The following is a 17,265-nucleotide window of genomic DNA, read 5'->3' as shown; positions in this document are numbered from 1 at the left end:
TCATCACATTGCCTCGTGCCCAGTCTGTCCTCAGCCTTCTCTCTCCCGAAGCCAGGTGAGAACGTCAGTCATCCTTAGTATTACCCAGAAACAAGTCTGCCTTCCTGTGGTTTTAACCATTAATGATGTCTCCTTTTCTGCCCCAGCCCTAGTTGATTCCGGGGCAGCGGGGAATTTTTTAGATGATAGCTTGGCCAAAAGACTTACTATCCCACTTAGTCCGGTGGAACCCCCTCTCAAAGTCAATTCTTTGGATGGAACACCTCTCGGATCGGGATTTATTTCCTACAGAACTATGCCATTGTCCCTTCAAGTTGGCTTGTTTCACAAGGAGATCATTCAGTTTTTTATTGTTCAATCACCTAGAGACCCGGTAGTATTGGGTCACCCCTGGCTATCTCTGCATGACCCCCATAGTTCCTGGCGCACAGGGGAGCTGTTGAGCTGGAATGACTATTGTCTGTCTCACTGTATTCACCTACCTGTTTGCTCGACCTCTGTAGAGAGCCCCGAAGTGAGATCTCCAGTCTCCATTCCCTCTGAGTATTCTTCTTATGCTGATGTGTTTGAAAGGACCCAGGGTAATCTCCCTCCACACCGTAGTGTGGATTGCGACATCAATCTCCTTCCGGGGTCCCCACTCCCTAAAAGCCGAGTATACCCCTTAACGCTGCCCGAAACCAAGGCTATGGAGGACTACATTGACGAGGCTCTCAATCTCGGCATAATTCGACCGTCCACCTCCCCGGTGGCCTCGGGTTTTTTCTTCGTGGACAAGAAGGATGGCGGTCTTCGTCCGTGCATCGACTACCGTGCCTTAAACAAGGTGACGGTAAAGTTCGCCTATCCCCTACCTCTTATCCAGCCAGCCCTTGAACAAGTCAGCAAGGCCAAAATTTTTACGAAACTTGACCTCAGGAGCACGTACAACCTGGTACGCATTCGTAAGGGGGACGAGTGAAAGACTGCGTTCATCACCACCAGGGGGCACTACGAATACTTAGTTATGCCGTATGGCCTCGCTAACTCTCCTTCGGTGTTTCAGTCCTTTATGAACGAGATCTTCCGTGACATGTTGGACCAATTCCTCGTCATCTACATCGATGATTTGTTAATTCACTCCTCCACTATGTCGGAACACACAAAACACGTCTCGAGGGTGTTACAAAGACTTCGGGAACACGACTTATTTGTGAAGGCAGAGAAGTGTGCCTTTCACCGTTCCTCCGTCTCCTTTCTGGGTTATGTCTTGTCCGCAGGAACGATGAGGATGGAGACTAACAAAGTAGCTGCAGTCCTGTCCTGGCCGGAACCTAGGACGCTGAAGGAGCTCCAACGGTTTCTGGGTTTCGCCAACTACTACAGGCGCTTTATCCGAAACTTCGGGAGGATTGCCGCACCCCTCACTACCCTAACACGAGGCAACCTGAAGGCCCTAACATGGAGCACTCCTGCTCAACAAGCCTTCCAAGCACTAAAGGATGCCTTTACGAGTTCCCCTGTTCTCCAGCAGCCCGACCCTTTCGTGGTGGAGGTGGATGCCTCTGAGGTGGGGGTGGGAGCAGTACTCTCACAGCAACACGGGACTCCCGCTAAACTGTATCCTTGTGCCTTCTACTCCCATAAACTGTCTTCCCCTGAGCAAAACTATGACGTCGGGAATAGAGAGTTGCTAGCCATTAAACTAGCCCTAGAGGAATGGTGTCATTGGTTGGAGGGTTCAAAATTCCCCTTCGTTGTCTTCACCGACCACAAGAACCTGGAGTACCAAGAGGCTGAACCCCAGACAGGCTAGGTGGGCTATGTTCTTCACCCGTTTTAATTTTTCGGTAACCTTTCGCCCAGGCTCCAAGAACACCAAAGCCGACGCTCTCTCCAGACTTTTCAGCTATGGCTCTAAACCTTCGGAGCCAGAGTCTATTCTCCCTATGTCGTGCATTGTAGCCCCTGTCAGGTGGGAATTGACAGAGGCCATCTTACGATCTCAAGGTAACGAACCCGCACCTCCTCAAACCCCCCCCCAAACAAGGTGTATGTACCTACCGCTATTCGCCCTCAGCTCATGCAGTGGGTCCATACCTCCCTTTGTTCCGGCCATCCGGGTATCACCCATTCCACTGAGCTACTCACTAAGAGATATTGGTGGCCCTCGCTGAAGGACGACATCCACGACTATGTCTGTGACAACCGCCAAAGGAAGGGACGGAAACAGGCGTCAGCTTAAAGTGTAAGCTTTTTTATTTTTACTAAATACATATAAATTTGTCACAGTCTTTCTTGGACGGGTTGTCGGGCTTTCCGTGCTCCGTCGCTGCTGCACTTTTATGCCGCTCTCCTCATGTTACTGAAATCAGACACAGGTGTTAGTCATCATTTAGCTCAGGTGTGAGCGCCCTTACCGCTTTTCTCTCCCGGACGGGCGCTTGACCACGCCCCCGCTGCCACAATGTCCTTTCCTGTCCTGTCTGTGCCCAGTCCAAAACGCCTCGTCACCTTCCCGCTGGACTCCTCCAACCGTTGCCCATACCCGGTCGGCCGTGGTCCCATATCGCCATGGACTTCATCACTGACTTACCTCCTTCAGACGGTCAAACGGAGATCCTAGTAGTGATTGACAGGTTTTCCAAGATGTGCCGCCTAATTTCCCTACCTGGACTAACCAATGCAACCCAGCTGGCCGACCACGTGATCAGTCACGTCTTCCGTAACTTTGGCATCCTCGAGGAGATCACTTCGGATAGAGGGACCCAGTTCACGTCTCGATTCTGGCGAGCCTTCAGTGACAGGCTGAGCATCCAGCTAAACTTCTCCTCGGGATACCACCCCCAGACCAATGGCCAGACTGAGCACCTTAACCAAGAGATAGGAAAATACCTGAGAGCCTACTGTGCTCAGAACCAGGGTAACTGGCACACCTACCTTCCATTGGCCGAATACGCCCAGAATAGCCTGGTCAGCTCTTCGACCCGCCTCACCCCATTCCAATGCATCCTGGGCTATCAGCCTCCCCTTTTCCCTTGGGAGGCTGAGCCGAGTGATGTTCCAGCGGTGGATGCCTGGGCCCAGAGGTGTACCCAGGTCTGGAGAGCCACCCATGACCGTCTACAACACTCTAGCCAAACCCAGAAATCGAAGGCTGACCGCCGACGCAGACCCACACCCATAATCCATCCGGGCCAGCGAGTGTGGTAATCGACCCGAGACATCCATCTTCGTCTCCCGTCAAAAAAACTGAGCCCCAAGTACGTCGGCCCTTTTAAAATTTTAAGAAGAATTAACCCTGTCACATACAAATTACTGCTGCCACCCCGCTACAAAATATGCCCTGTTTTTCATGTCTCCCTACTTAAGCCAGTAATTTACAGCCCCATGTTCCCACCCACTGCATCCCAGACACCCCCTCCACCACTCGATGTTGGAGGTCAGCCCGCGTATGCGGTCCGGGCTCTGCTGGACTCCAGATGTCGAGGTGGTCATTTGCAGTACCTGGTAGACTGGGAGGGCTACGGACCTGAGGAGCAGTCGTGGGTACCCTCGAAGGATGTCCTGGACCAAGCACTAAAGCTTGATTACCATCACCAGCATCCCGATCGTCCCGCACATCTCTCCAGAGGTCGCGCTCCTCGTAACCGAGCGCGGCCATCCGGAGCCGTCTGCAGTAGAGGGGGGAGTACTGTAACGAACTCCAATTCACAAGCGCACTCCGCCCCCTCTAGCTCTCACACTCGTGCCCAATCATCTGAATATTAGTTTCACCTGCACCATTCATTTCCTCTATATATACCCCTGCCCTTTCTCCCCACAGTTGTTGGTTATTGTTTAGTTTACCCACTTCGCTTTGCCAGCTCTAGTGTTTCGCTAGCTTCCCCTGTTTATACTACTCGCTTGTTTTGTCTCTGTGTATTCTGATTTCCCGGCTTCGACCTTACGCTCCCCGTGACTACGCTTCTCTGGATTTGCCCCTTTGTACTTCAGCCTGCCTGTGAATAAAGCTTTACAATTTTTTCTTTCTTGATATTAACATTGAATGATGTGGCTTTTATGTTGTAAGCTAAAACAGACATTGACTGATGCAGGTGAAATGTTTTTTTGTTTACGTGTTCAGAGCTTAAAGGCAAATTTTTTTATAAACTTTTAAGCCCTGCTGAAAAACTGCTTAAGCCATTTTAATGGGGTTGTCTGGTCTTTGCTGGCTTGTCTAGTTTGATTCTTTTAGAGGGATTTGGGCACTTGTCAGTTGGTCAGGCTGGGACATCTGTTAAATCAGTGTAAACCATTTAAGACCAGCAAACCATCTTAGGCTGGCTTAAGTTGTATTTATCAAAAGAGATGCATATCAGACATGTGTTTTTAATAAATACTTTTAGCATTGTAAATTAATTCCCTAAAATAATTTTGCTGGGCTGCAACAGTAGGAGTGTGTGACCTGTTTGCAGTCTTATCCCTCTGTACAGCTGCACTTTGAAGCTTTACGGCTGTAAGACTCCTCCCAAACTTCATCATTAAGACCAAATCTATGACAGTGAAGGAGACCCTTTCCCTGACCCTATCCTCTCATTATAGTCTGGGCATGTGTAGAAGTGGTTAGGATGTTCTGTTTTCTAGTACAAAGACCTTCTCAAAGTACACTATATTTTTCTATAGCTCTATCCTAAAGTTATTGAATTACAGTTGACTAATCCTTACTAATTTTAAGGGAGTTTTTAAATGACCGTCCGAAGTATGCACTGCACCTCACTACTAGCATACCCACATCACTGTATTTCATGAAACAAAATGTTTATGGATAGACCCCCAAAATGAGTCGAATTAAACCACAGTAAATCGTTTATTTCACACGTTTTAGTTAGGACCTAGTGGGCTGCTCCCATCAAAGGGCTGAGGACAAAATTCCCAAAATTGACCCTCAAACCCCCAATCGATGGCCCTGCACTAACACAGAGAGTTATTGGTAATATCTCTATGTTATTAACTCTGGTGATGCGTATTTGTGTCCCAGGAGAACCTGTGGCTGGACAGTGTCTCTCTGCTCATCAAAGACTCATTTGAAGGAGAGATGCTGATGATTGACAACCTGTCTGGCTCAGTCTTCCATCATTACTCCTCTCCACCTGTCTGCAAAGACTGCAGGAGTCATCCACAAGAGGTACTACTTCAGACTAAGGCTGAATTGACTGTATAAGTGTTGGTTGCATGTGCACTCATGTGTATAAAAAACAATGAACCAAAATACCAGGACAAAAAGCAGTCGAATGATTTATGCGATAATTAGACTCCATAAAATCAATCCTATCTTCAGTTAACTAAATACTTCATTTTATATCAGCTCAATAAGCAGAGATAGCTATAAGTAAACCATATGTAGGTTGATTTCCCTGAAAAAGTGTAAACACAGTGACTCTGTGACGCTATCAAAACAATGTTCTGTTTGTTTGAGCATCCCAACACAGCAACACTGTATCAACCAATGGCGAGAGTTTGGGACGGGACTATTTAAACCAAATGGCAGATGGGGGGAGTGTTTTGGAAACCGTCATTATTTTTGCAATTCCATTTGTTGTTGTCAGAGGGCCGGGAATTACACATTTCTTCTTTAACATTTTTCCTGACAAAAAGGACGTTTTTTTTTTTTAATACAAATAGAAAAGCCTTTGATTTTTACAGACTCAACATAATGAGCTGTAACTCTCAACGGGAGTGTACTAAACTTATGCCCTGAGCAGAGCACTGTCTAATCATCAGAGACATTTACCACTGTGAAGACTGAAACATTGGCAAAAATTTAAAGAAAACAGAAATGCATGGGAAAGTGTTTTTTCCCCCTCTTCTTATTAAGCTCAATGTTAGGATGGATAACTTGAAATATTCCAGATTGGCCTTGAGACAGTGGAGATGCCTTGATAAAATGTGAATGTCAGTCATTGATACTATGCTTGTAGCTGTAAAAGCGGAACGAGATGCTGCGCTGAGTTCGCGCTTTGGGAACAACTTTAGGTAATATGTGTGCAACACGTCAATGAAAATTGACTGGAATTTATTGGCTCTGCCGGTGACATCATTGGATGCACCTGTAGCAGGGATATAAATAGATGCGTCACAGGTGCATTGTCAGGTATTTTGTCTGAAGACCAGTCCTGGGGCATCCCAGTGCGGCAATGAAGTGCAGCATCTCGTTCCGGTTTTATCAGGGAACAGGGGTTACAGTTAAGTAACCCGAGATGTTCCCTGTCAAAAAGCTACACTTATGATGCTGCACTGAGATTGCGCTTTGGGAACGAGAATACTCACGCCGCCGCACTGTGGATGTCCGGACCCGTTACGGTTGTGTAGTGTGCTCACATGAGTGCGAGAGGTCTCAGACATGAGCTTTTGATGTTGACTCAAGGACATAAGAGCCCGGAGTGGCATGAACATCCAAACTATAAAATCTTATGAATGTGTGCGGAGAGGACAAGCCTGCCGCATCACAAACATGCTGCAGAGGGACACCTCAATGCAAGGCTTTAGAGGAAGCGACCCCACTGGTAGAGTGAGCCCTGATACCTACTGGCGAAGCTTGACCGTGCGCCTCATAGGCCAGGGCAATAGCATCCCTCACCCAATGCGACATAGTCTTTTTGGTGGCTGCCGCCCCCCTGTTACGGCCCCCATGGCAAATGAATAGTTGCCCTAACTTACGCCACTGGCTAGTGTGGTGGACATAAGTCTGAAGGGCACGGACTGGACAAAGTCTGTGAAGTCTTTCCTGCAGAAGGGGAGCAGAAGGCTTTGAGACTGACCGGATGTAAAGTCACGAACGGAACCTTAGGCAGGTAGTCAGGGTGAGGGTGCAAAATTGCTTTAGCTATTCCTGGGACAAAATCTACGCAGGCTTGCAAGACAGACAAAGCCTGTGGATCCCCAATTCTTTTTAGAGAGGTGATTGCCATAAGAAAAACCATCTTGAGAGTCAGAAGTTTATCAGACGCTGACTCTAGAGGTTCGAAGGGGGTCTCAACCAGACCCTCAAGGACTATTGATAAGTCCCATGAAGGAGTCCTGGTCCTAGCAGGAGGCCTCAATTGCATAGCTCCACGAATGAAGCGAGCGAGTAGAGGATGTCTCCCCAACGGCACCCCGTCAATCAAGGTGTGGCAAGCCAAAATGGCGGCCCTGAGAGTGGCGGGGCATGTGCCTGCTGACAATTTTTTCTGCAGAAAGTCCAGAACTGAAGCAATCTGGCAGTTAACTGGATCTGCATTATGTGCACTGCACCATCTTTCAAAGACACCCCATTTATTGGCGTAACATCTTCCAGTAGAGGGAGCCCTAGCACATAGAATGGTCTCGATAACTTCAGGTGAAAACCCAGTGTCCCTCAATTTGTACCCTTCAGGGGCCAAACATGAAGGTTCCACAGCTCGGGCCGGGGATGAAATATTGTCCAGATGGTCCCTCCTGTCCGGAATCGTCAAAGGCGAGCCGTCGAGGAGAGACATTATCTCCGAGAACCATACCCTGTTCGACCAGCGTGGCACTATCAGTAAGAGGCAGGACCCTTGCTGGCAAACTCTGGCCAAGACTCCCGGGAGCAGAGAAACTGGGGTAAACGAATACAGGCGCATTCTGGGCCATGTATGTGCCATTGCGTCCAGACCCAGGGGGGCTGGGTGACTCAGAGAGAAGTAGAGGGGACATTGCACTGTCTGTTGAGAGGCAAAGGGGTCCAGTTCTGCCCTGTAAAATCTCACCCAGATTTGTTCCACTACCTCGGGGTGGAGTTTCCAACCCCCGTCGGTATTTTCTGTCTGGACAATAAATCTGCTCCCACATTCAGACATCCAGGGATATAACCTTCCCATAGTGACAGGAGCTTGCCCTGGGCCCTAAGGAGTATCTGACGTGCCAGAATATTCAGCTGATGTGAACTTAGACCTCCTTGATGATTTATGTAAGAGACTGCTGCTGTGTTGTCCACCTGCACCAGGACATGGCAGCCCCTCAAATAATGGAGGAAGTATTTCAGGGCCAGAAATACCGCCATCAACTTGAGGCAGTTGATGTGCCAATCGAGTTGATGACCCTCCCAATCCCCTTGAGCTGGATGACCACTTAAGACCGCTCCCCAGCCCGTCAGGGAGGCATCTGTCTTTAGCAACCTGCGACGACAAGACGCACCTAGAGTGGGACCCAGAGTAAGAAACTGGGGTCTGAACCACATAGGAAACAAAGCGTACGGGGCGTAACCCTTATTAGCCTTAGGGGACTGGCCCTTTGATGAAATCCCCTGGCTTTTAGCCACAACTGAAACAGTCTCATGTGCAGAATGCCCAAAGGGATAACCGAGGACTCAGAATCCATGAGACCTAGTATTTGTTGATACTGATGAACAGTGCAACCTTGGCCTAGCCTGACTTTGCTCAGGATGTTCTGAATGGACATGATTCGAGCGGGAGACAATTGTGTCCGCATTGTGATCGAATTCCATATAACTCCCAGATAGGTAATTCCCTGAGTGGGAGAGAGAACGCTCTTTTGGCGTTGAGTCTCAGACCCAGAGAAACCAGATGAGCAAAGACAATATCCCTGTGCTGAACTGCCAGTTCATGAGACTGTGCTAGTATCAGCCAGTCATCTATGTAATTCAGAATGCGGATGCCTCGGAGTCGCAAAAGAGCCAGTGCTGCATCCATACATTTCGTGAATGTGTGGGGTGATAGGGCTAGGCTGAAAGGAAGAACCCGATATTGGAAGGCTTCACCCCTGAAAGCAAACCTCAGGAACTTCCTGTGCTGTGGCAAAATTTCTATATGAAAGTATAAGTCCATGAGTTCGATCGTGACCAGCCAATCATGATGTTGGATTTATGACACGACCGTCTTGATAGTTAGCATCTTGAACTTGAGCACCCTGACTGAGCGATTCAAGCCTCGAAGATCTAAGCTTGGACGCAACCACCCACCCTTCTTGGGAACTAGGAAGTATTTGCTGTAATAACCTGACTCTTTCTCTGGAAGGGGAACATGTTCTATGGCCCATTTGACCAAGAGATTTTGCAGTTCTTAACACAGTAGACATGTCTGCTCCGGTTTCACGGTAGTGGAAACCATGCCTTTGAAACGCGGAGGACGGCGAGCAAATTTAATTCTGTTGTCTTTTTCTACTGTTCTTAGGACCCACATAGAAATACCTGGCAGAAGTTTCCACGCTGCCAGGTTCTCTGAGATGGGTATTCATTTTGACACTTCCTGTTGAGGGGATGTCGAGTGTTCCGCGTCCTGGACTAAGGTAGGAAGCAACGGTACATCCAACATTTCGCTGGAGCCTTTAACTCCCGAAACACCAGAGGTGGCGGGAATGGAGAGGTTTTGTGGGGGTACCGGGAGGGTCGAAGTGGATGATACACGCGCCCCGTCCCGAGGGGGGCTACCCCCACAAGGCTGGGCGCAAGACCGTCAGGGTTTTTTCCTCTTAGAAATTACTCCCCTGAGGTCTTGCTTTGGGGGCTGCTGAGGGCGATGAGCCTGTCTCCAGTCTTTACGAGGGGGAGCACGACTCGCCATGCTTTGTTTCTGAGCCTCCCTTCTAGAAGGACCGGGGCTGGTCTGGGTGGCCGATGGCCCTGCTCCCTGAGTGCGGCGAGGAAGGAACTGCCCGAATGCCACCTTGTGATTTTTAGCCTCCTGGAACCTGGTGATAACTATATTCATAGCATCACCAAATAAGCCAGAAGGTGAAACCGGGGCTTCAAGAAGGAAAACTTATCCTTATCTTGTCCTTATCTCTGATGCTCGACAGGTTGAGCCATAAGTGTCTCCCCATGCTGACTAAAGTAGACATAGACCAGCCAATGGCACTGTGTCTATGCTCGCAAGTGTCTCTTCAACCGGCGGCATCACTGAATACCCCCATGTCTCAGCACCCACGATAGTCGAGGATATATAGACATATATCAACGTCGAAGGCACATAGACACGGGAAGTATAGGGTTTCTTCCATGAACGAGAGAGTTCATGGTGGCCAGGAGAAGTGTTCCCTTCCCCTGGCCACCAGACAGAAATCTGTCCTCCAAATTGGAGCATTTGGGGGTCTCTTGTTCGCGTGGCAAGTCTAATTTAAGCCTGGCCACCGCACGAGTAATCACCTTGAGTAATTCATCCGATGATTTATTATCATGCCCGGAATGCTCGGAGGTGGGTAAGTCAAAGTCTGCAGACTCAAAAGATTCAAGGTCTCCCTCATGAACCGAAGATGCCCTGGAGTGTGCTTCAGGATCACGGGTAGGACCAGCTGGATCTGGGGAGAGAGCGAGTGATAGGGACGGACCCGTCTCTCGCTCCTCAGCCAGATCCATACGAATACCCCCCGATTAAAGTGTGGGCTCTGACTCTCGGAAGTAAGCAAGACGAGTGCGAAACATTTTGACTGAGAGCAGATCGCAATGCTCGCACCCGCCCCACCCCAACACGAGAGCAGCATGCTCTTCCCCCAAACATACAAAGCAAAACTGATGTGTGTCCCTCTCAGCCATAGAGCGTAGACAAGGGAACACACACCGCTTGCTCTGTCTTTCAGTCATTTTCTTTTTTCTTTTTTTTTTTGAGAAAGAAGAGAAAGGTATCTGCGCACTGCCTAACTAAATCTCCTAGCAGAGGAAAGTAGAAAGTTTCTGACAGGCTCATGAAGCACACACACACAGAGTGATCTGAAGACAAAAGATCTGACGATTCACCTGTGACGCATCTATTTATAGCCCTGCTAAAGGTGCATTCAATGATATCACCGGCAGAGGCTATAAATTCCAGTCAATTTTCATTGACGTGTTGCACACATATTCACAGCTGGTCACACCTAAATTTGTTCCCAAAGCGCTAACTCAGCGCAGCATCATAAGTGTAGCTTTTTGACAGGGAACCAAATATGAAAAACTATTCTGCCACTAATCTGTTATTGTACTATACCACTTCATTTTATGTTAAAAAAAAAAAATATGTTCACACCATCTCCCAATGGTTGTGTTCATCACAGTGACAGACAGGACAGGCGCAGTTCAGGAAAGAAGTAATTTATGCAGTAACCTCCACTCTTGTCAGTACTCCATTCTGTCTAGCTGCCAATCATGTCAGTCCATCAGTCTGTTTCTACTCCCCTGTCTCTGCTTTCCATCCATCTCTGATTTTTGTAGCTCTTCTCTCACTTCGCACTCTGTTTGAATCTGAGCTTCTCTCACATATTTATTTTTGGAAAGACATCATTGCCTTGTTATGAACAATGCTGACCATGACAATCGAATAGCTCTTTTGATAGTTTTAGTATTTAAAGCCAGTTGTATGTCTACTCTTTAAAGCTATTGGAGTGGCACATAATAAAAGACTGCATAAATTAAATTACTAAGAAAGGTTTATAATTATTAAAACTGTCTCACAATTTGGTGCTATAAATTGTGACCCACAGCAGATCCACATGGCCGAACTGGAGCAGGCATCTCTGAGGTCAGAGCAGCTCTCAGATAAGTCATCCTCTCCAGCACTGCCTGATGACCTCAGTCTGGACGAGCAGAGCATGTACCAGTTGGCTGCCAAGGAGGGCAAGGTGAACTTTCTCTCATGAAGATGATTTTTTCATTCCTGAATAACACACGCCTACAGATCTGAAGCAATCATCTAAGTGTCCTTACTAAAAATTTAAGACGTTTGGATCTATTTTAGATCTTTAAAATTATGTGTCATTTTCTGATACAACTGTGACTGTTCACTGTGATTTTTTCAATCTTAATGAAATGAGAAGCATATATGTCTTTTGACAGGTCCAAATATTCAGGACATGATTTTAAATTAAACAATTCTTCACATTGAGTAAGAAATTTTGTTCTTTTTCATTCTGATCTTTTTTTTTTTTTTCATTAAATAGTTTTAATCATTAGAAACCTTTCCCAGTTCCCACCTGTTTATTTTGGTTTGGTTTTGTATTGTTTTGGCATATACCCATTGATTGTGATGCTGAACATTCAGCATCCAACTCTGTTTTACTAGGAGACTTTATTTTCCTACCAAAATGAAACATATGTACCTGTAAAGTGTTTCACTTAAATTCTATGATCTGTTATCTGCTTTATAAACTGCTGTAATCTCTTAAATCTCATGCTATGAGCCTTTAATGAACTATAATCAGTGAGAACAACCAAAAACGCATACTAATAAGAAGAAATCAAATAACTAAGCAAGCAGTTTATCTAAATCCTGCAGCCTCCTGGGGCATGTGTTTCTTTACAGGGAGAAGCGGAAGCTTTGCAAATCCACTAGCCTAATTCCTCTCCTGTCTTTGAACATCTCCAGCTATTTGTTAGAGACACAGTAAAAAGAGGCAGGAGAATATATGGCGCAGATGGCTCTGTATATCCAGCAGAGCCTAATCATTCCTTAATTAGTTTTACTGTTGTAAAGAATAGCCCTGGATGCAGGGGGTTAATTTTACCATGAAACCCTGTGGACATATTGTAAATGTTGAGGCTTCAGAGAGCCAAATGTCTCCCCAGGATCCTGAAAGCTCTAACATGCGATGTTTCTGTTCAGGAAAGGGGTTGTGATGGTAGCCTAAACTCAGAAGGTCATAGCAGGTTGCGACGACCCTCTCGGGTTCACAGCGCTGGGGCAGAACAAGGGATGACAGGTCCTGGGGCTGCTTCTCCACACCAGCATCACAACACACCTGCTCGTCACAGCATAGGTAATATGGCTCCTTCACAGCACTGCAGGCAATTGCTCTTATGGTTAAAACATCTCGTTAAATGAAATAAAAAAAACTAACATTAAGCTAGTCTAGAATACATTTTCATGACATTTAGTTTCTTTTAATTTCGATACACATTATAAAATGAAAACTACATTTAAACTAACAGCCAGAGTGAAAACAAGAACACAAAAAACTAACTAACTTGCAATGACAAATTGGAATACCCTGTCCCCTGTCTTTGTGTGAAGGTGGACTTCCCTGTAGCAGCAGTAATAAGGAGGATGCAGAAGTTTCTGGTGGTTCTACATCTCCCATTCGTCTCCCTGCTGAATTCTTCCATCCAGCAGCCGCGGCCCTCCCTGCTCCACCAAGGGGCCGACCGGGACACAAACCAAGAGGTCTCAGACTAACTTCCCCAGCCTCATGGGCTTCTCTGCGCTCTCCTGGAGCCAATACTAGACTACTCACCACACAAGTATGAGCTTACACATGTACAAATGTACATTTTATGCATTGGTTTAGATCTGTGGTTCTCAACTGCTTAGCATCAGGACCCAAATTTTATACTGGAGATCAAGTGGTGACCAAACACAAAATTATTTATCATACAAAAATGTCCTTAAATCAAACACTGAAATTATTAAATATATACACAATCTGCAGAGGCCCAAGTATTTTTTTAAATTATTTAAATTATTACATAAATTATGATTAGAGTTTTCTGAATATCATACCAGACCAAACCTTTGAGATATTGTTATTCCATCTCAATACCAAGTTACTGTTAAACACTCTGTGTCTCTCTGTTTTTAGTATCCATCACACAGTGACTCCTCCTTGGCTACAGGAAGTTCGGAGGGCAGCCTACCAACGACCATGGAAGAAGGGCTCAGTTTCATTGTATCTACCCCTCAAAACCCTGACCTCCCTGTGCCCCTCTTGGACACGCTCCTTGATGAGCGAACCAGCCTCTCCACCGAGACCCTGAGACCCAGTCATCCAGCTGCACAGAACCTCCATACCACAAGGGGGCACCAGCGCAGCAAGAGCAGCTCTGGCAACTCAGATCCTTCTAATGAGAATATAGGGATGGTACGGTGCAGCTTAAACCAGACATGCGACAACCAATCGCTTTCTGGGACGCCGAGTAGCATGTCGCTCACATCGCTGCTTCAGCCTCTAGTGCCCCCATCTGTGAAAAAGTGCAACAGCACTGACAGCTTAGACCAAATGACTCTCACAACCCAACAAATGGAGGGGAGACAAGCTTTAGCAAAAGATCCACAGGGTAATCTCACAAGGTCGTGGAAAGAGAGGGAGAATAGAGGAAGAGCGCATCAGTCGGAAGCAACACAGGGAAAAGGCGGGGAAAGCACAAGCCACGTAACAGTCATGGGCTCCAGAAAAAATAGATGAAACTCTCTAGATAGTGTTAGTTATTTCCAAGGCCCACTACTCTATCTCTCTGTTGTTTTCAGAGAGGAGTTTGACATGTGGCATTGCATCTCAAAAAATCTCTCTATTTCCCTGTTTTCATCTGTGACCTGTTAACATTTTGTATCTGCTCATGACACTGGTTTCAGGACTGCAGAGAAACTGAATGGAAGGAATCGAGAGAAGCAGTTCAGCCCCTCAGTGCATGACTAGTGACAGAAGGGACTGTCCAAACAGCTGTCTGTGCAACCTAAAGGATCATGACAGGGAGACGACATCCAGTACAGGCAAAGCTGTCCATATGCTGGATTCAGTGAGAGATTGGCTGCTTTCTTGTGGATTATTTTAAAAGTTATATAAAATAAATACAAAAGTATGTATAGAGAGGAACTGAAAAGATGAATGTGGCAAGGCTCTTTATAAAGAGGGTACTCTTTATAAGAGAGTACATGCAGTTATATTTCAAAGAGGGGTTTGGATGTTAACTTTTTTTTTAGGATACACATTCTTTATAGGCTATAGGTTATGTGTTCAGATGTCAGTTAGATTGTTTGTCTCTTTAATGTTGAGGAGAGATAGATTTATCTTTCTGTCTGTCTGGTTATTTATTTATGTTTAGATTGTTTTTATTGTTTGGCTATTGTTAATATATTTAATTCAATGGCATATGTAGAACTATGTAATCTCCTATCATTTGCATTAGGAGACGAAGCAAATATGGACAAAGAGACAAATAACAGTCCTTTGCATGATGGAGTCATATTTATCAAATTTAAGACCACAAGAAGATGTCAATGCTGGATGAAAGCAGTAAGGCTTTCACTCCGATATTTTTTTATCGATATGCTCTGGACTAAGGAGTAAGTGATACACATATTGTGGTCACTTTGTCCTCCCCACTACCCATTTCTTCATGTGACTTTATTCCCTGCAAGTGGCTTCCATTTTTATAATTTTGGTTTTATAATATGCTCAGATGAACAGGACCAAGCAAAAAAAAAAGAAAAAAAAAGAAGCAGAAACATCCAAAAACTGTGGATTACATTTACTCTTGGGATTCTCTTGGATGAAAACAGCCAGACACAAAGGGTTATGAATAGGCCATAATATCTAAACATTTCTACAAGGACCCAGGAGCCTCTACTGTATTTTGGCCCTTGAATCACATGTCAGATGAGGAAAATGCAAGACGGTGATATTTAGCTTTGATTTTGACATAATTAGGTTAATTGGAATCAATTATTTGTACATTAATTTTCTTCAGCATGGTTAACAGAATACAGTAGGACATCTCTTATTTATTATTCCTCCTCTTTAAAAAAAAAAAAAGCACTTGTTTGCTGTTTATTCCATCTAGCGTGGACTCAGTTGGTTATTTTTGTTTATGTGCAAATGGAGCATCTTTTAAAAAACTGTAGCTATGAGACTCCAGATATTCAAGAGTAATTCTTAGTTTAGTCTGCCTTAGTATTTAGTACCCCCGATGTGTTTTCTTTTTATAAAATCCAGGTGAATATAAAAATTTAGCTTGACCTGTTGTTGAACTTCACTGTCATTTGAGTGGTATTGATCATATATCCATGATGATAGGATCTCTGTACATTACATCAGTTGTGTTGTCGCTTTGTCAGGACTGTCAGGAAGTGTGGAATTGTCATTTTAATCTTACATATTCCGCTCACGGCGCTCATCAAAGTAACTGTTTTGAACTAAGGAATGCTTAATTATTAGCAAAACACAATAACAAAGGGCTTACTCTGTTCTTGTATCTTACAAGACAATTTGCTATTAGTGCACAAGACTTTAAAAATTAGTCTGACACTACAGCAATAAACAGTAGCTTTGTTTTCCCCAAATATACATAATGATGTCAAAGTGATTTTATTTGTATTTTTCAAATGGAATATTTACCCTTGTTTACTAGCCTAAGTAACAATACCTGCACAACTTGAGGGCTGATCACATTTTAACCATTCAAAAATTTTGATAGATTGGCTGCCAACGGTTCAGATGAACAAATTAAGTCATTGAGAACTCAGGGCTTTGGAAAATACCACTCCTGAATGCTCTGTTTCCTCATGAGGACAGATCACTGGACGGCTATATGTTAAATGTTAATGTTCATTCATTTTGAATCTACATTTAACACTAATAAGCTTACATCTGTGGATCTTCATTATAACAAAATATGAGCGGTGGCCGGTTTGATATCAGTAATAGGTGAACTGAAAGCTAATCGCTTCATAATCATTTATATACAGTTTGTCATTAATGGCTGAAAGTGTATAAAGCGTAAGGAATGGATACGGATATTAAATATAATTTCATGTTTATGAAATGTTCATGTATGTTTGATGTTTAACAGGATAGAGTGGCGATGGGTGACTCGATGGGTCTTGTCACTGGATTGAACATATGTACATATCCTTTTGTATATTGAATTGCATGTGTTCTATGGCCAATGACAAAGATACATACATGCATTTTTAGAGTATTTGAGGTTTCATTTCTTTTTTATCCCCTACCTCTGAGGTCTTCCTTGTTTAAGAGCTGAGTCTGTATTGATGTAAAACACACATTCCCCAGTAACCATGCTTTATTGATTAGAGACTAAGTTTCATGTGTGACAGTTGTCGTCACGTGCATTTTGAGCTGGAACTGTCCTTTGATTTGCTCTGTTGGCTCCAGTCTAACCTGTGCTGGCTAAGATAATGTGATTCATGAGGACAATACTTTGATTTGCCCATGAAAAAAAAAAAAAATAGAGCAATAAAAATAGACAGACAATCAGTTTGACTGATATTTTTACCAATAAAATACAATGATAAATGGCTCCCTCTGGTAGGTCTCTAAAAATAGCACCCAACAATTCCATTAAAATGCTGTGTATTCAACAACGGTGTATACTGGTGTAGTAACTTAATATTTTAATGTGATTCTTACATAAATTATTCAACTTTTCATTACTATTCAACACAATATTAGTCTCATAATGTAGGCTGTTCTCACTCAGATGTCAGTGACCAAAGATGTAGTTATAATTGTGTCAAAAAGCAGAAATAAAACAATAAAAAATAATGAAAAAATTATTTATTTACAAAAATACAAATCTGTCTTATT

General features: G+C 44.7%; 1 protein-coding gene across 1 annotated transcript in view; it reads left to right on the top strand.

The window, feature by feature from the left end:
* Positions 1–16,972, top strand: part of LOC127647520 (voltage-dependent T-type calcium channel subunit alpha-1I-like) — a 175,558-nt gene extending 158,586 nt beyond the window's left edge. Inside the window, exons 31-35 of the mRNA XM_052131796.1 lie at positions 5,000–5,146; positions 11,434–11,571; positions 12,552–12,705; positions 12,960–13,186; positions 13,525–16,972. Coding sequence (XP_051987756.1) covers positions 5,000–5,146; positions 11,434–11,571; positions 12,552–12,705; positions 12,960–13,186; positions 13,525–14,127 — 1,269 coding nt within the window. The 3' untranslated portion in view covers positions 14,128–16,972. The remainder of the gene's footprint in view (positions 1–4,999; positions 5,147–11,433; positions 11,572–12,551; positions 12,706–12,959; positions 13,187–13,524) is intronic.
* The last annotated feature ends 293 nt before the right edge of the window (positions 16,973–17,265 follow it).

Source organism: Xyrauchen texanus, chromosome 8 (assembly GCF_025860055.1).
Source record: "Xyrauchen texanus isolate HMW12.3.18 chromosome 8, RBS_HiC_50CHRs, whole genome shotgun sequence".
In the NCBI taxonomy this organism is placed as follows: Eukaryota; Metazoa; Chordata; class Actinopteri; order Cypriniformes; family Catostomidae; genus Xyrauchen; species Xyrauchen texanus.
This window is presented reverse-complemented; position numbering and strand designations above follow the sequence as displayed.